The 22344-nt window shown below is 39.7% G+C and overlaps 1 protein-coding gene across 1 annotated transcript in view; it reads left to right on the top strand.

The window, feature by feature from the left end:
* CNTNAP2 (contactin associated protein 2) overlaps positions 1 to 22344 on the top strand; it is a gene marked incomplete at its 3' end in the record, with an annotated part of 1307043 nt that overhangs the window by 1050665 nt on the left and 234034 nt on the right. The window contains exon 14 of the mRNA XM_081996846.1: positions 8709 to 8865. Coding sequence (XP_081852972.1) covers positions 8709 to 8865 — 157 coding nt within the window. The remainder of the gene's footprint in view (positions 1 to 8708; positions 8866 to 22344) is intronic.

Raw genomic sequence — 22344 nt, 5'->3', positions numbered from 1 at the left:
TGTAGTCATTAGAGTTAGGCAGAGTCCCAAATGAGCAGTTGTCACCTGTCTTGTTTTTCAGAGGTTCTGAGCCACTGGCTTCAAGTTTGAAAGTGTTCCTAGCCTTTCTTTATAAAAATTTCCTTTGATTTTAAGGACTAGATTGGAAAATTTCCTGATGGGCAGAAACAGGATAACCCTTAGCTAGAGCAAGTTGTAGCTTGCTTTGATTCACCACAAACAAGAGGCTGCAGATGCAGATTGAATATACAGATTCAGAAAGGAATTAGGCAAATTCATGGGAAGTAGAACTATAAACAGACACTAACAGGAATCGGCAGAAATATACCCTCTAGCATCCTTAATGCAATGAAGGGATGCTGAGGGAGTGCAAAGGTAATCAACCACAAGTAATAGCGAAATTCAGATCTTTTCTATAAATACTGCCTCCCATTGCCTCTGTCAGGCAGAGAACTCCAGGCAAGATGGGCCATGTTCTTAGTTGTGCTTCTGATATTAATTTCTATTGCAATCCTTCCCAAAACAAAGTGCTAGGAATGGGAAAGAGCTGGGATAAGAAACCAAGGGAAGAGAGTGGGATAGTCACCTCTGTTGCTTCTTTGTTTCCAGAAGTTATAAAGGGTACATAAGAGTAATTGCTGGAGTGGAGGACAGCCTCCTCCCTTTCAGCAGACACAACACACTTTCAGTCTTCCTGCAGTAGCCATCAGAGTCAGACAGGCTTTGCAGATCCTTGTTGCAAAAAGTGCAGTCTTTTAATGAAGGATGAATGAAGAGATGAGGAAAATATGCTACGGGGAGGAGATGGTGAATGAAAGAGATGCATTTAGCTTCTCCAGGTAGTTTACAAATAAGAAATACAGTCATCAGCCCTCTGAGGGCTGTATTGTGAATGGCGGCTACTGAATGCAGAACACCATGGAGTGTCTGTCCACTTTATTGAGTTCCCTAATCTGAGTTCTCTAGGTACTGCAGCTTCAGTTACTGGTACTGAAGAGCTTTGAAACAACAGAGCTAAAATGTTGACAGTATCGCAATTTTTATTAATCAGTTGCATTTAAAAATAATAAAAACAACTGGTTTTATTAAATGCTCAGTAGAATATAAAGTGTGCTTTCAAAAGTTATACATTTTGAGACTGTTCAGCTATGATATAAATAAATACATTATTAACTGTTAGGAGTTCTGTTCATACTACATTAACTTTGGTTTGGTATGTTTTTATATTAAATGAAATGGTTCACACTGATACATTTATGAGATGAAAAAGGAATCATTTTTTTGTGACACTCAAAGATCTGTGAGAATACAAAGAAGTTCCCTTAGTCCTTTAGATTTTTCTGAATAGTCTGTAGAAGGGGAGCACTTCTTCACAGAAAACATTGATGACCAGATTCTTTACATACTTTGATTTAATAACTGCAAATCTGGGCTAACATTGTACATGGATTTAAATAAGAACTTGTATTTTCAAAGTCTAGCACTGCAAAGCCGTTGCAACCACTGTTAACTGTATTGCATGTAAATGTTAAAGGCTTTTTTGTGTGTGTGAGAGAGAGATCTGAATCACTGAAAATATGATTTGAATCTGACATTCTGGCCATACTCCTATGTCCACATGCCCCACTAAAATAAGATCAGTCATTTTGCCCATAGGAGACTGTTTGCACACCACAACTATTAACTTTGTCTGCAAGGTTAATGAACTACCTAAAAGCTGATGTCTTTGTCCATTTTCTTGCTATACACATATTACGCTGATACCATCGTTACTGTTCTGCTAAGTGCCCGTGTAATAAGCACACAACATCTTGTAAGTTGACTTCTCTTCAAGAAGGGAAATGGAAAGGCATCGTGGTCATAACTTACTACACATAAACTTAAGCACTTCCTACAGCAGCCCTTGAAGGAGGGCTGTTTTGTGCCCAAAGAGCAGTTCTGCATCAAGACTTGTTTCTAACCAAAATCCCAAGGCATTCAGAGAGTATCTCTCCTGCTCCTTCTTGTGATGCTATTTGTCCATGAAAGCTTGGGGGGAGAAAAGCAGTCAATCAGTGACACCAACAGAAAAGCTATCCCATGACTCAAAATTTCTTCTTATGGTAAGAAAAGATAACTTCAAAACCAGAAGAAATATCTTCTAGTATTACTTCTCATCCCAATACACTTGACAACTTACATATATAACTTCTTCCCTCCACTGTTTTTTGTCCTTAAACTGTATTTATATGCTTATAATGCCATAAGACCAATAGTATTGATATTTTAGCAGAATAATCATGTATGATAAAATAGTCTGACACTTAGAATTGCATCTATTTATGATCAGTCTTCATGTTGGAGTACACTACTACTTCTACTTGGATCAGCCCTTTCCAACAGCTTATAAAGGAGAAAAAACAAGCAAAGGGCTCTGAAGCAGAAGGATTCACACCCTCAAAAGGAGACTCTAGAGGTATAAAACAGGGTGAAAGGTGAATGGGGAAGAGTGATCCTATTTCTAAATACTTTTTACCCACATGATACATCCTTCTTCCTTCTAGCCTTTCTTTTCTGTTGTTTTTTTAGTCTCTCCAATGCACTGTTTACTATTTGTTATACCCAGTCATAGTGGTGTCTGTCATACATCTGCATAGTATTCCTGATTTGGAGCTTATGAACTCTAGACAAAATGCTACTCTTCTTTTTCTTGGCTGACATGAAGCAGGATGGCCAAAAAGGTCCATTTTCATTTGGCTGGTACAGACCAGATGAGACACAACAGTGTCTCCCCACCTTTTTCTTTTATTAACCATAGACTATCCAGGAGCTCCAGAGCTTCTTGTATGGCCACTGTGGTGCAGGATGGTCTGGTGTGAGGCTTATCTTGTTCTAGTGCATGGGGTTATGTCCCAGTGAAAAATCCGCCCACTGCATGGTAGCCAGCTAGTAAGAGCTGTCTACTAAGAGCCCCTCTGTTGGAAGCCCTAGCACAATATGCTGGGCAACTGGTGTGGTAGCAATAGGCTGGTGGTGCTGTCCCACAAGGGCAATGCTGGAATTACTGGTTGTGGGGATGGCTAGCAGAATATGTGCTTAATGCAAGCCCCCATCTTTGACCTTTCTGGAAATTTAGCCATGCATGTTACTATCTTCCTAAATTCATTTGTGTTCCTAACCCTGCGGGTAGGTCTTTTCTTCAGAATGAAGTAACACGAATCTGAATGGGGCCAGATCCCTAGCTAGTGTATGTGCACACTGAAAACAATAGATGTGAAAAATGGCTCTGTCTATGCTTGAATACATTCTGGGTTTAAAACTGTATGCCATTTGTCATTTAAATGAATTAAAACATGCCCTGTTTTTGTCTGTCATAGCAGTCTGGGACACCCATCACTGTAGTCTGTAATTCTGCCTATCACTTTCATCTGTTTTAATCATTTCTACCTGTTTCTGAATTTTTAATCCCCTTTTTGACAATTCTAAGTAATTTATTTTCTTCTGGTACTTTAATTAGTAGTTTTACTTCCTGCGGAATTCTTGCTGACTGAATTGTGCAAACCTTCACTTGACAGGAAGAGTGTAAGCAAAGAGAATTTTAACTAACAACAGTCAAAACTACTGCATTTCCACTACAGCATAAAAGCTAACTTCAAAGATGAGAAGAAAAAACAATACAATAGGGGCTTCAAATATCATTAATGTTGTAATTGGATCCTGTATCAATAAAAGTGATTCTGTCATTCATTATGGAAAGACAACATTTACTGTTGCATGCTTATTAAATAATCTTTTGGAAGCCAAGGCTACACACCCTCATATCTGATAGATGGTATTGCATCTTGGAAATACTCCTGCAGCATTCATATGGCATGTTTTTCTAACTCACAGCCCTCAGTTCCATGACAATCAAGTCACAGAAGCTAAAATGAGCAATTTAGAGTCTAGAATCAAGTCATGCTATTACCATACCCATTGCACTAGTACTAAAGCCGAATGGTCATACTGTACAGCACAGTAACATCTAATAAAAACCTTCAGCTGCCACAAATTTTTCACTTACTGTATTTTCAATATTGTTATTTTGTATGACATTTAACAATTCAAAAACATTGAACACAGCAAATGTTTTCAGAGACCTGAGAGAGTGGTTTTGGTTTTTGGTGTTTTTTAACATGACTGCAGCTATTTGATTGCTCTCTCCATCTCTGGAATTTAATTTTCTTTAGAGTTCCATGTGAATTACTTTCAACATATGTCTGGGATAAGTAGATTTATGGGCTAGATGATAAAATCTAATTGTGAAATGACTTTTTTTAGGATTGTGGATGTAGTTTTTTGGAGATGTATAAGTGAGATGCACGAACAGAAAATTATGAAAAGTAAAATATCTATTATGTAGGATTTTACGTGTAAAATTTATTAATAAGTGAATTCCATACAAATAGCTTCATTTGATTTAATGAGAAAATACCAGCAGTAGATTATATGAGAGAAAATGACATTTTAAAGGAACATTTTTATAGGCTGAGTTCAATCATGTTTTCTAAATGTGAGAAATCACTAAGATTGATTGAATTATTCAGAGGGGTTTGAAGTTAAGCTCATATTTAAGTGTCTTGCTGAACTGAAGGACTGAAAATAAACTTTTCAGCAATGGCATTTTTTCAAATTAGAAATTAAAGTAGAGGGGGTTCATTTATTTATTTACACGTAAGAGGCTTAGTTAGTCCAAAAGCATTAGAATTAAACTTAGAGCAGTATATGAAAATATCAAGTTACAAACCCAATGCCAAATAATATGGTTACATCAAATTTCATATCACCTATGCTCAAGTATTAAATAATTTTTTTTTTTTTAATGGTTAAGGTGCCTTTGGAATTTGATAATCACAGAATCACTAAGGTTGGAAAGGACCTTCAAGATCATCAAGTCCAACCGTTAACCCAATGCCACCATGCCCCCTAAACCATGTCCTGAAGCGCCACATTCACACATTTTTTGAATACTTCCAGAGATGGTGACTCCACCACCTCCCTGGGCAGCCTGTTCCAATGCTTGACCACTCTCTCGGTGAAAAAATTTTTCCTAATATCTAGTCAAAACCTCACCTGGCACAACTTGAGGCCATTTCTTCCTGTCCTATCACTAGTTACTTGTCAGAAGACACCAACACCCACCTCACCACAACGCCCTTTCAGGTAGTTGTAGAGAGCGATACGGTCTCCCCTCAGCTTCCTCTTCTCCAGACTGAACAACCCCAGTTCCCTCAACCACTCTACATAAGACTTGTTCTCCAGACTCCTTACCAGCTTCGTTGCCCTGCTCTGGACACATTCAAGTACCTCAGCATCCTTCTTGTAGTGAGGGGCCCAAAACTGAACACAGGATTCAAGGTGCAGCCTCATCAGGGCCGAGTACAGGGGCACAATCACTTCCGTACTCCTGCTGGCCACACTATTTCTCATACAGGCCAGGATGCTGGTGGCCTTCTTGGCCACCTGGGCACACTGCCGGCTCATGTTCAGCCAGCTGTCAACCAGCACCCCCAGGTCCTTTTCCGCCGGGCAGCTCTCCAGCCGCTCCTCCCCAAGCCTGTAGCGTTGCATGGGGTTGTTGTGGCCAAAGTGCGGGACTCGGCACTTGGCCTTATTAAACCTCATACAGTTGACCTCGGCCCATCAATCCAGCCTGTCCAGATCCCTCTGCAGAGCCTTTCTGCCCTCCAGCAGATCAACACTCCCACCCAGCTTGGAGTCATCTGCAAACTTACTGAGGGACCACTTGATGTCACAGAATCACAGAATCACAGAATCACTAGGTTGGAAAGGACCTTTAAGATCATCAAGTCCAACCATTAATCCAGAACCACCATGTCCCCTAAACCATGTCCTGAAGCGCCACATCCACACGTTTTTTGAACACTTCCAGGGATGGCGACTCCACCACCTCCCTGGGCAGCCTGTTCCAATGCCTGACCACCCTCTCAGTGAAGAAATTTTTCCTAATATCCAATCTAAACCGCCCCTGGCGCAACTTGAGGCCATTTCCTCTTGTCCTATCACTAGTTACTTGGGAGAAGAGACCAACACCCTCGTCGCCACAACCCCCTTTCAGGTAGTTGTAGAGAGCGATAAGGTCTCCCCTCAGCCTCCTCTTCTCCAGACTAAACAACCCCAGTTCCCTCAGCCGCTCCTCATAAGACTTGTGCTCCAGACCCCTCACCAGCTTTGTTGCCCTTCTCTGGACACGCTCCAGCACCTCAACATCCTTCTTGTAGTGAGGGGCCCAAAACTGAACACAGTATTCAAGGTGCGGCCTCACCAGTGCCGAGTACAGGGGCACAATCACCTCCCTACTCCTGCTGGCCACACTATTCCTGATACAGGCCAGGACGCTGTTGGCCTTCTTGGCCACCTGGGCACACTGCCGGCTCATGTTCAGCCGGCTGTCAACCAGCACCCCCAGGTCCCTTTCTGCCGGGCTGCTCTCCAGCCACTCCTCCCCAAGCCTGTAGCATTGCATGGGGTTGTTGTGGCCAAAGTGCAGGACCCTGCACTTGGCCTATTAAACCTCATACAGTTGGCCTCTGCCCATCGATCCAGCCTGTCCAGATCCCTCTGCAGAGCCCTCCTACCCTCCAGCAGATCAACACTCCCACTCAGCTTGGTGTCATCTGCAAACTTACTGAGGGAGCACTCAATTCCCTCATCCAGATCATCTATAAAGATATTGAACAAGACTGGTCCCAGAACCGAGCCCTGGGGAACACCACTCGTGACCGGCCGCCAGCCGGATTTAACGCCATTCACCACAACTCTCTGGGCTCGGCCATCCAGCCAGTTCCTCACCCAGCGAAGAGTAAACCCGTCTAAGCCACGAGCCGCCAGTTTCTCCAGGAGAATGCTGTGGGAGACGCTGTCAAAGGCTTTACTAAAGTCCAGGTAGACAACATCCACTGCCTTTCCCTCATCCACTAGGCGGGTCACCTGGTCATAGAAGGAGATCAGGTTGGTCAAGCAGGACCTGCCTTTCATGAACCCATGCTGGCTGGGCCTGATCCTTTGGCTGTTCTGCAGATGCCCTGTGAGCACTCTCAAAACCAACCGCTCCATAATCTTCCCTGGAACAGAGGTCAAGAGTAAACCTGTCTAAGCCATGAGCCTCCAGTTTCTCCAGGAGAATGCTGTGGGAGATGCTGTCAAAGGCTTTACTGAAGTCCAGGTAGACAACATCCACAGCCTTTCCCTCATCCACTAGGCGGGTCACCTGGTCATAGAAGGAGATCATGACCTGCCTTTCATGAACCCATGCTGGCTGGGCCTGTTCCCTTGGTTGTCCTTCATATGCCCTGTGGGCACTTTCAAGATGAACTGCTTCATGATCTTCCCTTGTATGGAGGTCAGGCTGACAGGCCTGTAGTTCCCAGGATCCTCCTTCCGGCCTTTCTTGTAGAGGGGCGTCACATTGGCAAGCCTCCAGTCTTCTGGGACCTCCCCTGTTAACCAGGACTGCTGATAAATGATGGAGAGTGGCTTGGCAAGCTCCTCCACCAGCTCTCTTGGTACTCTCGAGTGGATCCCATCAGGTCCCATAGACTTGTGGGTGTGCGGGTGGCTTAACAGGTCCTTAACTGCTTCCTCCGGAATTATGGGCGGGTTATTTTGCTTTCCATCCCTGTCTTCCAGCTCAGGGGGCTGAGTACCCTGCGGATACCTGGACTGGCTATTAAAGACTGAGGCAAAGGTGGCATTAAGTACCTCAGCCTTGTCCTCGTCCTTGGAGACAATGTTTCCCACCATATCCAGTAAGGGATGGATATTCTCCTTGCCTCTCTTTTTGTTGTTAATAAATTTGTCGAAGCATTTCTTGTTAACCTTTACGACTGTGGCCAGACTGAGCTCTATCTGGCTTTTGCCTTTCTGATTTTGTCCCTGCTTGACTTAATGAGATCCTTGTACTCTTCGTGAGTTGCCTGCCCCTTCTTCCGGAGATGATAAACTCTCCTCTTTTCCCTGAGTCCCAGCAAAATCTCTCTTTTCAGCCAGGCCGGTCGCCTTCCCCGCCAGCTCTTCTTAGGGCACATGGGGACCATCTGCTCCTGCACCTTTAAGATCTCCTTCCTGAAGACTGTCCAGCCTTCCTGGACCCTTTTGTCCTTCAGGACTATCTCCCAAGGGACTCTCTCAACCAGTGGGACTCTGTTTACACTTTGCTTTGGACCAGCTGGAGAGAGGATGATGAACATGTTTGTTTTCCAGTGAAGACAGATTAATTTCCAATTAAAAGCTGTTTTTTTAAAAAAAAGAGAAAATGAATGTGTCTTTCTGTGCAGCATTTGTGGTCAAATATTGAATAATCCATCTGATGGCTTACTATATGAATTTGAAATTAATTGAAAATAATTATGCATCCTGCCCAAGTATTTTCATTATATAAACTGAGAACAATTAAAAAGCTAAACCAAGAGCATACAAGTTAAAAAATATTTAATTAATTTCAATCATTATAAATTGTGTGAATACAGAAAAGAAAATGTGTTTTCTTTACCTGGCAAGGTCCTTTGAATTGCTCAGTAATAATGAATGCATTTGTTTGCCAGAAATGCAGGACGGCTATCCAGTTATGTGTTGTTAACATCTGCATATTAAACATCTGAGCCCAGTTAATGCATTATGGAGCTCTAACTCTTTGATGCATCATAACCTTGCATTTTCATTCCTTGCAGAAGGAAATCCATATACCTGGTGGGTTGGAAAAGCCAATGAGAAGCATTACTACTGGGGCGGATCAGGACCTGGCATTCAAAAATGTGCCTGCGGCATCGAACGCAACTGTACTGATCCCAAGTACTACTGCAACTGTGATGCTGATTATAAGCAATGGTGAGTGGTTTACAAGAAGGCAGGGTGATAATGACCACAATGTCTTAACTTTTACAACTACTGCAATTATTCTGAATGTTTTTTATTTATATATTTACTTTCTTACCGAAGAATGAAGTAAAAAAGACTGTATTTGTGATCCCTCCTACTGCAAAGTATCTATCCATCTTTTCATTTCCATTTTATTCACAGTATCTGTGGCTGTCAAATATAACGGAGCTTATTTATGTTTTCAAGTCAACTGAGCTATAGAAAAGGATGCTAAAGTTGGATAATCAAGTCCCAGTAGGAGAGGCCAGCATTCTGGGTTTCCATGAAAGTTTGTTTCCATTCAGTCATATTAAAATGCAGTACTTAAATTTATCTCTGCAACTTCATTTTTTTCCCAGATTTCTCCTTTTTGTAGTACTATTGCTGCATCAGCCAGTAAAATGTCAGAGATATCACTCATCTAGTGACTACAACCCTCATTATCCATCTTTCATGAGAAAAATGTATCAAGAACTAAGCTTAAAGAGTATTACGGAATGAGGCTCTGTATTTCAGGGGAAGCTATGGCACTTTGCATGACAGAATTAAATATTCATTGGCCTGTTTGTTGAGAATACAAACCTATAGCCCCTTTGGGATGAGACTGAGAGCTCTAATTTCTTCTCTAATAAATAGTTATTGATTCATCCCAGGTGGAACAATTTTAACAGAGGGTCTGAGGAAGTCCTACCCCAGAGTATTTTACAGCCTGGTAACAGGGGCAGTCTGCTGTGAGGTAACTGATGTGGGTTTAAATCCCTCCAGGCAGAAAAGAGAATTAAACCTGCATCTCTGATATTCCCCATAAACACTCTAACAATGAACCTACTGTGTAAAGCTCATCATCATTTTGTGTGAGACCCACACTGTGCTCTTAGAGCGCTTTGTTTGTAAACTTTAACTGTTTGTGTCTCTTTCGTCATGACAGGCAACATCATAGTTTACATAGTATGCAATGTTCAGTGACCAGTTGGAACGATAATTTTATGAACACTTTTCCCATTAATAATAACCTGTTGGTAATTGAATCTATACTGGCTTATAAACCATTTTGTGTTAATCGAGAAAGTCATACAGCTATTAATGAATATAGAGCTACAGAACTCTAATGGTATGTCAGGGATTTTAAAAAAAAAAAAGAGTAGGGAGAATTACAGAATCACAGAATAGTTGAGGCTGAAAGGGACCTCAGGGGTCATCTAGTCCAAACCCCCTGTTCAAGCAGGGCCATCTAGAGACTGCCCAGGACTGTGTCTAGATGGCTTTTGAATATCTCCAAGGTTGGAGACTCTATAGCTTCCCTGGGAAACCTGTGCCAGTGTTTGGTCACCCTCATAGTAAAAAAGTGTTTCCTCATGTTCAGAAGAAACCTCCTGCCTCTGGTCCTGGCACTGGGCACCACCGAAAAGAGTCGGGCTCTCTCTTCTTTGTACCCTCCCTTCAGGTATTAATACACATTGATGAGATCCCCCCTGAGCCTTGTTTTCTCCAGGCTGAACAGTCCCAGACATCTCCTCTTCATAGGAGGGATGCTCCAGTGCTGTCCAAAAAGGCGAATTCATTACCTGGTGTGCAATAAGCCAATTTCACACACAGAGTCGAGATACCGGTTTATAACAAAGTTGAGCAAGTTTGGGTGCCAGTTGGCAGAGCCACAAGGCTAGCACACCTAGGGATGTTTCTTATATGGCGTTTCTCACACACATTCTTATCTATGAGCCACTACCTTACTGCAGCCCCTCCTCACACTAATTGGTCAGTGAATTTGCATACAATTACACAATCTTTTCTACATACAACACATTCTCAGGGGTGGGAGTCTGACCTGGGCTGGGGTCTTCTTGACCTGTGGGTGTGGTTTTTAGTATTACAATAATGATAGTTCGGTTAAGGATACATCTTAATCATGCTTTTGGCTGACTATTCTAAATATACTGATTAACTACATAATTAGTTCACTCATACTCCGGGTTGTTCCCATCTTGAAGGACAGATTTGAAGCCGAATTGAGGTTAGAAATTCCTTCACTATCCACTCCTGACATGCTCAAGGATGGTCAGCTTGTTTCTAGACAAAGAACATACCTCAGCTATATCTATATTTGTATAGATTAACTCTTGCTTGCCTTATAACACCAGTACCTTAATCATCTTAGTGGCTCTTCATTGGACTCTCTCTACTAATTCGATCTCTCTCTTGTACTGGGGAGCCCAGAGCTGGACACAGTACTCCAGGTGTGGCCTCACCAGTGCTGGGTAGAGGGGATGGATCACCTTCCTTGCCCTTCTGGCAATACTTTGCCTAATGCAGCCCAGGATACCATTAGCCTTTCTGGCTGCAAGGGCACATCATTGGCTCATGTTCAACTTGGCATCCACCAGGACCCCTAGGGCTTTTTCTGCCAAGTTGCTTCCCAGCTGGGTGGCCCCCAGCATATACTGGTGCATGGGATTGTTTTTCCCCAGGTGCAAGATTTTACACTTTTCCCCATTGAACTTTGTAATGTTTCTGTGAGCCCATTTCTCCAGCCTGTCATGATCCCTCTGGATGGCAGCATGACCCTCTGGCATATCAGCCACTCCTCCCAGTTCAGTGTCGTCTGCAAGAATGAAGTATGAAAAATACAGAATTAGAGTAGTAAATGAAATCTTCCAGGCCCTGCAAAAATGATAGATTAGGATGTGGGAAATCAAACATTGCCACTATAAACTTTGACATTGTTAGGATAGTATGCTGTCAGCTGTGGTGCGGGGTGAATTGTAGAACACCACAGAGACAGAGAAGTCAATATTAGAGACAGAGAAATCAGACATGATGCCAAACTTCAGAGCTAGAATTATATAGAGAGTGAAGAATATGAAGTCAGAGGACTGACTCAAACATAGGCACTACAGCAGTGTGGCAGGAGGGAGGTAGGTTTGGTTCTGTGACAAAATGGTAATGGTAAAAGAAAGATATTGCAATAATAATTACAATAATGGCAGATTAGGAGCACTTACAGTTTTCATTGCTTGAGGCATTGGATGTGTATCTATGAATAATAGTCTCTGTACCATATGTTGACTCTTTTCTTTTACACTGAGGGAAATGCATGGGGGAAATAGCATTGACTTTTGATCTCTTCTTGTGGCTTCTCTAAGAGTCACAGATCATAATTTAATAAGCAGCATTCACGAAATAATATTTTTCTGTAACCTCTATGCCCCCTTTATACACTGAGATTCTATGGAACCTACCAATACATAGATTCATATAATTATTAGATTTTTTAAAATTTAAAATAAGATTGCTATCATAATAGATATACAGTTTCCTGTTTCCTCAGATAGACTTTTTCTGTTTCCTCAGAACTTCAAACAAGACAACATTTATACAGTATTTCTCTGGATATATGTCAGGTTTTTCTTAGGGAAACTACTGTATATTACAGGACAATTTATGAAAAATAGTTATACAACTTGATATTATATTTTAATCTGTGATGTGTGTAAATCACAAGAAGAAATGAAAGCCTCGTTATAGTTTTTAAGGACATTTTGTTCAAGATTCATTTTTGCAGTTTAGTTTTGGCTGAATCTAGCCCATTCCAAAGTCATACCTTTTGGGTTTTGGTATTATTTTGAGAATTCCTAGTTAGGTATTTTCTCTATCCAGGTTGATCAAAACCAAGTGAGCTCCAGAGGTGAAGAGACCTCACTGACTTCAGTTATTGGGGCAGAATAGACCTGCCCCAGCAGGGGCCACCTCAGACCAGGACCTCCAGCACATACGTGCTCAACTCTGGTGATGGCAAAACAGCTCCTGGTTTGGACCATAGTATCTGCAAGAGCACTTTTAGACAATTGGCAGGAGTGGGTAGATTTAGCCGGTGGTAGCGATAGGAGCCTAGAAGGGGCAAAGGCCATTGAGAGGCTCAGAGAGCCTGTGAAAGCATGCATCCATCACATCCATTCAAACCTTGCTTTTGCATACACAATTTTTCATATTCCAACTATCGCGTAAACTATAGTATATCTTCTAGCCTTAGAGGTAAAAAAGTGTTAGCTTAGGAATATTGGGAGCATTACTTTGATACAGAGGGGAGCAGGATGCAAGGATCCTCAAGCAAGGACTGACTGAGATAACTCCCGAACTACAATCCAGGCATCATGACATAGACAGTAGTAAGCCTTTGAAATAGAGCTACATGGGTATTCCAGCACAGTGTAGAAATTACTATTAGTACAGGGATCTTTGCAGCTATGATGAGCAGACAGGTCTCAGCTCACAGACTGACAAAGTGGCTTGCCACAGCTGTCACCCTAGCTTATCAGCACAACTTATTTCAGAAGAACTTACAGTCCCCTAAAACAGAAGGGATGAATAAATGCCAAACTGGGCCCAGGTGGGACTTTCAGTAGTTGTGTGTCTTGGCCATATCTGGGAGCACTGCATTTGGTAGTGGTATGCCCACAATGATTTTCTGCTCATGCCCAGACAATGTGGAAAAAAGTTTATATCTGATTTTTTTTTTTTTGGAGGGGAGAAGACACAGTGGGGAAAAGGCAGTAGGTAGACCTACTATATTAGAACTCTAACTATATTAGAAAAGGGAAAGAAGTAAAATAGGGAAAGAATTAAAATGGGAAAAGAAGTCAGCTGAGTGGAAATTGTGGGAATGAAAGGTGAAGAAGGAGAGATTCAGTGCAGAGATTCAGATTTTGAAGTGCGGCACTCTTTTTAAAAGAGGTTCGGGAGCCATTGAAGAGTGAGTCAAGCTGAATCAGAATGATATAGTGTAAGTAGAATATTGTCCACAATTTTTATTGTAGAAGTTAGAAATTGTGTTAGAAGTGAAGAAGGGAATTGCAATTTGATGAATGATCTCATAGCAAAGGCAGGAGAATGCTACCCTGGAGATCTGGCTTCTAACTCTGCCTCTGGAATGACAATCTTGTGTGATGTTTGATAAGATTCATAAACAATTTCTTCACGGAGCAGTCATTAGTTTGATCCTAATTTTCAGGGTATCTAACTAGAAACCCAGAGGTCCAGTTTGTGGAAATACCAAACATTCACAGCTGCAACTCAAATAAGTAATGACTCTCTCTGAATGTATCTAATGCTGTCCTACAAAACAAAACAACAACAACCAAAACAAAACATACTTGTAGACATCTTGGCTCAGATTGAGCACTAAAAATGTATATGTGCTTTTAACCTTAACATCTTTCAGCCTTAACATCTAATCTGTAGAATGGAGATGATGCCAGATACTCACCTCATGGAGGTATTGGATAGATAGGTAGATTTATGGAGCAATTGTCTACTGTAGTAATGAGCACTATAGAAAATCCAATGAGAAAATGCAGTTTTTATAGAAAGAGTTGAAATACACATTAAATATAAAATGGGGTCCACATAGCGAAGCATGAGATTAAATTAGGATAGTGAGCAGTGTTTTACTCAATGAGTATCGTCTGCCTCCTGTAATGAATAATTCTGTAGTCCTCTGGAGAAAATAATAAACAGTGACCAGTCAAGGACTGTATCATGGTGTACAGGGAACAAATTAAAGCTCTTTAAGCAGCCTGAAATATTTGTTTTTCCTAAATTTTGTGTTTGATTTTATTTTTTTAACCAAGTATTTGAGTAATTTTGTATAAGTACAGAAACAGCTATGTTAATTATGAACTCAGTTACAGTCTAATTTTTACCATGGACTAGCTTACACCATAGGCTCTATGTACCTTAAATCTGGACGGGTTTTCTGTTAATGCTTTTTAAAAGTCCACTGAACAACTGTACATCTTGTCTGTCTGAATAGAAGAGAAAAGAGCATTCTGTAAGTTGTAGACCTATTTAGCGCATGCCTAATGTGTTGATTATCAGGCCTGGATGGCAGATAAGCCAAACAGTAGATATTGGCAGGGAATATGAGATACGGAATTCAAATTTCTGTATATCTGCATACATCATCTAAAATAGAACCTGATTCTTAAGAGAAGCCCATGTTGTTGCTGCAATGTAAATATTAAGTAACCATGTTTGTCGTGATAAAGAAACAAGCACACAGGTGGAAAGAACTTCACCCCAGAGCAATCCTACCAAAATGAACCTTAGTCACAAATTATCCATTATTTGTGTCCAAAATGAAATTAATTCAGAAGAAAGTGAATCAGATAATAAAAAAGGGTTTATTTTTCTTGCTAACAAGGATCATTTATTAAAGAGTGTGTGGTTGACATTCAAAGCCAGATTGCTTCAATCTTGAGCGAATAAACTTTACTGAGATTGCTGTTGTTAGTAGCAAGAATTTCTCTGGGTTGCTGTTAAACAAAATCTTCTTCAAATGAGTAATTTTAGGTAAAATGTTAGGCTTTAAAAAAAAAAGACCACATTGTCTTATTTTAATAAAAATATTATTATTACCATTCATGCAGTTCCTTAAAAATGACTGCCATTGTAGAGGTAGGCAAACTGTATCAGTTAAGTAGCAAATGTAGCAAAAAAAAAAAAAAAAGATCTGCAGAGAACTTTTGGTTCCTGTTCTCCTTTGACCCTAAAGTCAGTTAAATACCCAGATTGGCCAAAGTTTCTACACCACAGGCTCCTTACTTTTTCTTACGTAGCAGCCACAATATGTGGGAAGACATTATATGATGACGTGTGTGGATTTATTGGGAAAAGGTGACATAAGAAACTTTTTCCTTTAGCACTTGCTGATGAGGATGCACTTCATGTTGCAGAATAGGGCACAGACTTCACTGCCGACTACTGTTGTGACTGCTAATCTTTCAAGAACTATTTGGTCGCCCTAAAGATGATCAAAAGGGATTAAGGACAATTTGAAGATAGCAGTGGTTTGGACAAATGGAGGAAATGAGCAGTGAAAACAGAAGGAGGGAGACTCATTTTCTTGTTTATCATCTGTCACAGTTTGGAAATTAAAGTTTCTTTCTCCAAAGCCTGCAAAATTACTTTATTTTTGTGAGGTGTTTGCCAGAACACTCTGCAAGATACATCGCCCCTTGCCTTCACAACTCTTTTCCTACAATGACGGTTTCAGAAGAAAGTTTCAAGTCATGGGAAAAGATGATTAAACAGAGCTCAGATTGACATGTGTTGTTGGAGTGACAGGAATATGGGTGGACATTGAAATGCCAGCCTGTGGCTGTGGCAATGATAGGCCATTTGTAGCCAGATTTAGTAGGATATTAAAGGCTCCTGGAGCTATTGATGGGCATCAAGGCCTAAGTATAGTACATACTAATTCCCACTGAAATCCCTTAGACACTTTTGAAAATCCATCTATCCTTTAACGTTGTGCACTCTTGGTAATAGAGCTGCTGATGTAGAGAGAACTAGCTAGTTAAATCACACAGACTCTCCTATCCTTCATTAGAAGCTGCTAACAATTTCTTTGGATATTTTTTTACCATCGCTTTCCCATCTAGGCAGCAACTGGGGTTTCCACAGAGGTGTTATGTGATCAAAGTGGCTAGGTTATATGTTTTCTGTGAAAAAAAATCAAAACCAAAAACCAAATGGAGAACTTATCATTGGCTCTACTTGATTACATTTTGATTAAATTTACTTACTATTTGTAGCATTATGTAGAGAAATCTTGAATAAGTAAAAGGGATCAAATATGAATATACCTAAAAAAAACTTGAAGGACTATAGAAGTTGCAGTGAAGAACATGCATGACTGTAAACATCCAACATATGTATATATATGAAAAATTTCCAATTTAATCGGACAGATTGACTGCATACAGAAATCAAGTATTTATATAATGTAACCATTTGTTTAAGCAGTACCTGGCAAAACAGACATTTTTGCTAAAATACTGAGGCCTGTATTTTACAAGAAAACACACTGGCTTGTATTACATGAAACCAGAAAATGAAAAAAAAGAACAGAAAATTATCTAGTAAGATTCATGATAGCCTGCCATTTTGTCTGGCATCTGATACAGACTATGAACCTCAATTTCTTAGAAATTGAGGAGATTTTGTAGAATTAGGCCACATGACTTTGAAAACTGTAATTCAACATTTTTGCAGCACCTAAAGGCCATCTTTGACAAGACAGACCAGAAAACATAATTAATAATTGTCTTTTGTGTTGTAACTGTGTGCAGTAATTACATCTGTTCACCATATAAGATTTGAAATATCAACATTTATTTTTTAGTTATGCTTAAGGAATAATCTAATTTTGTGGGCAGGGAAGCTTAGCTGACAACTTGCATTACTTCATATGGTTGGTTTTTTTGTAGTCTCACAAATCCAGACAACCTTTTGTAGGTTTTTAGGATTACCTTTCAGAGTTCCTCTGTACATTGACATTGGCACCTAGTGTTAAGATAATTCCAGTCAATCAAAATTTAGCACTATGACAGTATGTAATGGCACCGAATAAAAATCTGCATGAAGAGGAACACTAAAGACAGAAAGTCAAGCACTTAAACATTAGGAAATGTTAGATTTAATACAGCTGGTAGTACATTTTTTCCCACATGATTGATAGATTTGAGCTGAAACTTTCAGCAACAGAGAAACAGAGAGCCAGAAGCCAGGAAGTTCATTCTTACTAGTTATAGTTTGGCCATTAAAACTACTCCAGTAGGGAAAAGGGTCAAGTGACTGAGTATTAAATAGGCTTCTGCCTGTTCTGCATTTCTCAGCTGTGTTCATTAGCTGTAACTGTTGCAATACTGAAACAGAGTTTGCATGACAAAAAATGTGGAATCTTCCCACAAAGTGAATTCTGTCCACTTTTTTTTATAACCTGTTCTGTATTTTCTTTTATAGAAACTATATATGCCTTCTGTTTGTCCATTATGAATTCCTCTTTTCTGCTTCCCCCATAAGTGAAGTCTGAATGTTTTTGTTGCTGGTAACAACAGATTAAGCGTTTGGGAGATGGAAATGATAAAGTAGAGAGATTAACTCCATCCAGCACTTTGGCCATGCTACTGATGTGCTAAGTAGCACCTTTCAAATTCTCCTTTACTTGTCCATCAGTACTGCCATAGGACGCTAGCTGCAGACCAAGGCTCTATTAGGCAAGGTTGTCTACAAACACAAAACAGCTGTTTTTTCCTCAGTGTTCATACTATCATAAATAGGTACGTAAGACTAATGTGAGTGATTTAAAAGTTAATTTGAAGGCAGATGAAGGGCATAGCATCTCTTGCACAGTAAGTGTTCAGGCCACTGGTTTTATGTAGACTTTGAAAGATAGTACCTGCTGCCATGGAGTTACCCCTAACATTGTATTGCTAATGCATAGCTAATGTATAGCTGATGCATAGCTAATGCAGCTGGCAGCTGTAGTCCAGGATCTGGGCAAACCCAGGATCACCTAGATTGCTCTTTCTCCTTTAGAGGTGTTCCATGCAAGTACTGACAACAGCCATGTGTATGTAGCTCATGGGACCCGACAGATTTGCAGCCTGAACTAATACATGTTGAGGGCATTAGGAGTTTGGGGATTCAATGAATCATGAAACTTGCAAACAATACTCCTGTTTTCTCTCTTTTTCCTTCTGTATTATTCACCTTTGGGACTGGATTGTGGCCTTGTTTACAACAATCTGATACCACTTGATGTTTAACTGTCATCCCACTCATTTAATGTCATCCCATGACATTAAAGAAAGCATTTCCCTTAATATTTGTGGCTCACAACAGCTGAGGAACAAAGTCTTAGCTTTCTCCAAAACTGAAAGCACAAGAAAATGTGGACATTGATGTGACATTAAAAAACTGTTTGTCAATCTGCCTTATCTTTGTTAAAATGGCACCTTCTTATTTGGTGTTATATATCCAGTTCCGTGTGCTTATTTTGCAGTTACTATAATTTTTCATCCAGCAAGCAATACAAAACTAGCATAGCTGAGGATGAGGAAAGAGATGTACTTCTTCATGCATCATGCAGAGCAGTCTTTTACCTTGCTGCATATATAAAAATTGTTGAGCTCTAGCAACCTGCTAAGAATGAAGATGATTCCCATTTGACTTCAGGTTCATTCATCATTCAGTGCTAGCAGTAATGAATTAACTTAAAGGGGAGAGTGATGACAAAATGTTATTCTTGTTTATTAATTTGCTTTGTAAATCGCTGAGACAAAAGTGAGACAAAAAGTGAGTGTTCATCCTGCTGCCGACCTCACTTCTGAGTGTTGCTATTCAGGTTTTCCAGTTTTCAGCTGACCTCATTTCCAGCCTGTCACAGACAGCTGGTCTCATCCAGATCTTTTTAAGTTACAGAACCACTCAACAGTGGCGCTGAAAAAAATCTATCAGTCAGAATTAGGTATCTCTAATTGTTACTCTTTGGGATATTCTTGCTATTGTTAGAAACATTCCATCATTTTTTGAGTATTCTAAGAAATCTGTGAGAGTCTTAAGAATTAGCAGGTAAAAATGCAGATAGATTTTTTTTTCTACCATAGAGATGATTTAAAATATAATTCCCAGCATATTTGTATTCTGTTGTTAAACTTCATGATTAGTGTGAGTAACAAATCAAGGGACCAAGAACAAAAATGTCTGCTATGTCTTGCCTACAAACATACAGAATTTTTAGTCTGAAAGAAAAGCTTATGGTCTTAACTTTAAAGTAAATGACCTTACTGTCGCAGCTTGTCAGGTAAGGGCAGAGTATGCTGAGCACTGTGCACTACAGAACTTTCAGCTGCCAGTTATTTTCTCCTCCTCCTCCTTTTAGTTGTGTGCTAACTTAGAGAGTAATGACTCTGCCCTCAGTGCAGTGCTATGAAGATGAAACCACCCCAGTGCTGACCAGTATTTCACTCAGTGCCTGACACTGCTTAGCTCTTGAAGAGAGTGTTTTTCTTTTCTTCTTACATTGTAGGACTCCCCTGGCTTTTTTTTTCTGAATCAGTGCAATGCTATGTAGAAGATATCTGAAATCTGTGACAACCTGTGTTACAGGGTAGATGAAGACTGCAGTGCATGCTTGGCTGTTATTACTATTAGCAGTTATATTTTAGCTGAAACAATCACAAGGGAGTCCATCAAGCTGAAAGTATTAAGCCTCCAGTGTGAACAAAAGATATATTAGTTTTCACTGTTTATTATTTTGTGTACTAGGATATATATATTTATAAGGGGGAGAGAGGAAGTAATCATATGAGAGAGAGATGGGGATGGGCGGGCAGGGAGGGAAGGGGCGTAGGCAGCACAGAGAGAGCCCCAAAACCCTTAAGATACATTTTTTTGTATCAAGTCCCAGACTTGATGGGGATATTTTCTTCAGAGCCACTGATCAAAATATCATGTCAGTTCATCACTCAGGTAGTTGCAAAACTTCAGCATTTAGAGAATCTTTCTTTGTCCTTTTCTCATTTTGCCCAGCAGATTCTTAGCACTGCAAAAGACCTGATAAAGAAAACAAAAAGGCAAGAGTCACCTGCGATATGGCTTTTTGCCTGGGAACTATTGTTATATGCGTAGTGCATTATTTAACTTTAAAGAGGAAGGCTGCTTGCATTGCCTATAACACCCAAAGCAATCCAGGAATATCTCATAAAGTCTGCAAATTGAGCAATAAAGGCAATGGTTCTAATACCAAGAGAAAAGCAAGAAACTGCTTTAACTTTTTTTTTTTTTTTAGTTAGACTTGTAAAAGAAGTTTAAATTCTATAAATTGTTTGAATATCTTGGACCAGGTGTGGTTTTATCTTAGTTACCATTCATGTCTCCCTCCTGCTTTGGGCAGTTTTTTTGTGTGTTGCATAATCAATGAATGCCCCAAGCTTTCCAAATTACTACTTATTTGTAATTAATCATGGCTAGACATTTTGTCCTAGCCACAACCCCTCCAATTCTCCAGCTATTTGTCTTTCCTTTGCCTCCTGTTCACATGCAGAACACTATAGTGATGAAAATTAGTAAATGTAGGAAATAGGATCCCTGGAGATCCCTCAAAGTTTATAAGAGCTGTCTGAGTATGCAATGGAGACTTTGTAAAGTCCAAGGTAATTTGCTGCATTTTTAACTCATCTTATTTTCAACAGTCTTTAACTTGGCATTAAAATGTTACGTGGATTCTTTACAGTAAAAGTGTCTATATGAGCAAGCTTGCAGATGGGATTCAGGTGTTGCCTTTTTCATATTTCACTGAAGAAGAGGAAATGTTTCACTGGGAAGAAATTGCTCTGTCTAAACCAGTATCTCAGGACAGCTAATAATTCCTTTACATTATAACAAATACCATATTTTGCTTGGCTTTTGTTCAGTTGGAAGTTGTTTACAAGATTGTGTTAAATGTAGATTGAGGGAAACAAAATCTTTCTTGAGTTATGAGTTAGGGTTGCTGCTTAAGTTATTTAGTTGCCTTTATCGAAATATCTGAGTGTATATATATTTATTTATGTAAATTGTTAAAGAGAAAGTAGAGCCAAATGAAAATTAAGAAAAAGCCAATTTGCAAGCAAGCAGGCAAATATAAAGATAAAATCTGCTGACACTGTTAGAAAATGTGATAAAGAAAAAATAAAGCAAATATAAAAAATTGTATCTATGATGTAAAAGTTTTGTGTTATCACTGGAAAAGCATAAATGAATTTGCAATTATTATTTCTAAAAAAAGAAACATCTAAAGTGCTCTCACTAACCATGTAATCTGATGTCTAAAACCAGTTATTTGCTGGGTATGACATAAAACGTCACAAAATGTAGCGGTCAACAGTTTGATTGTTGAGTTAAAACATTTTGCAAAAGCGTATACATAAGTATCTTATGTCAAATCTAAGATATTTATCCATTGTTCCTGAAAAAAAAATTGTATCAGAAATGTCATGAGACCCAGGAATAAAATGCAAAATTGTAATTTGCACAGCATACATACCTACAAATAATGCTCTTAAAACTGACGTTACCTCCTGCTGCCATTCTGTTCAGTAAAAAAGCCCAGAACAAGAAGTATTTAATTACTGACATTAAAAGCAGAGAAACTGTGAGTTCCCTTAAGGACTGTGCAAAAAGACAACAAAATAGATAATATCAACTGATGTAAATCCCTTGAATCAAGATAGCAGATAGATGATGGCAAAAGTGAACAGAAACCTCAGAAATATTAGCTTAATTACTAATATAACTTTATTAACTGTTAAATTACCATATGTGACAATTGGGAAACAGAACAGACCTAAAGGATAAAGAGGAAATACAGCCATCTTCTGTTCTGAAAACTGGAGAAAAGCAAAAAGATGTTTGGAATAAAGATAAACATTGATTTGCTTAACTGTAAGGTAAAGAACTGAGCAGGTCATTGAGGAAACTGAACTGGGCAGCAGAAGCTTAAGTTTATTAAATACTTTTGCTAAAGATAAATCAATTCAGAGACTCTTTGGGGTTAGTTAGGTTTTGCACTATACACTCATCAGATCACAGAGTAATTCAGTCTGGAAGTGGCCTCCAGGGGTCATCTAA

Source organism: Phaethon aethereus (assembly GCF_964289735.1).
Source record: "Phaethon aethereus genome assembly, chromosome: 2".
NCBI classification, from domain to species: Eukaryota; Metazoa; Chordata; class Aves; order Phaethontiformes; family Phaethontidae; genus Phaethon; species Phaethon aethereus.
This window is presented reverse-complemented; position numbering and strand designations above follow the sequence as displayed.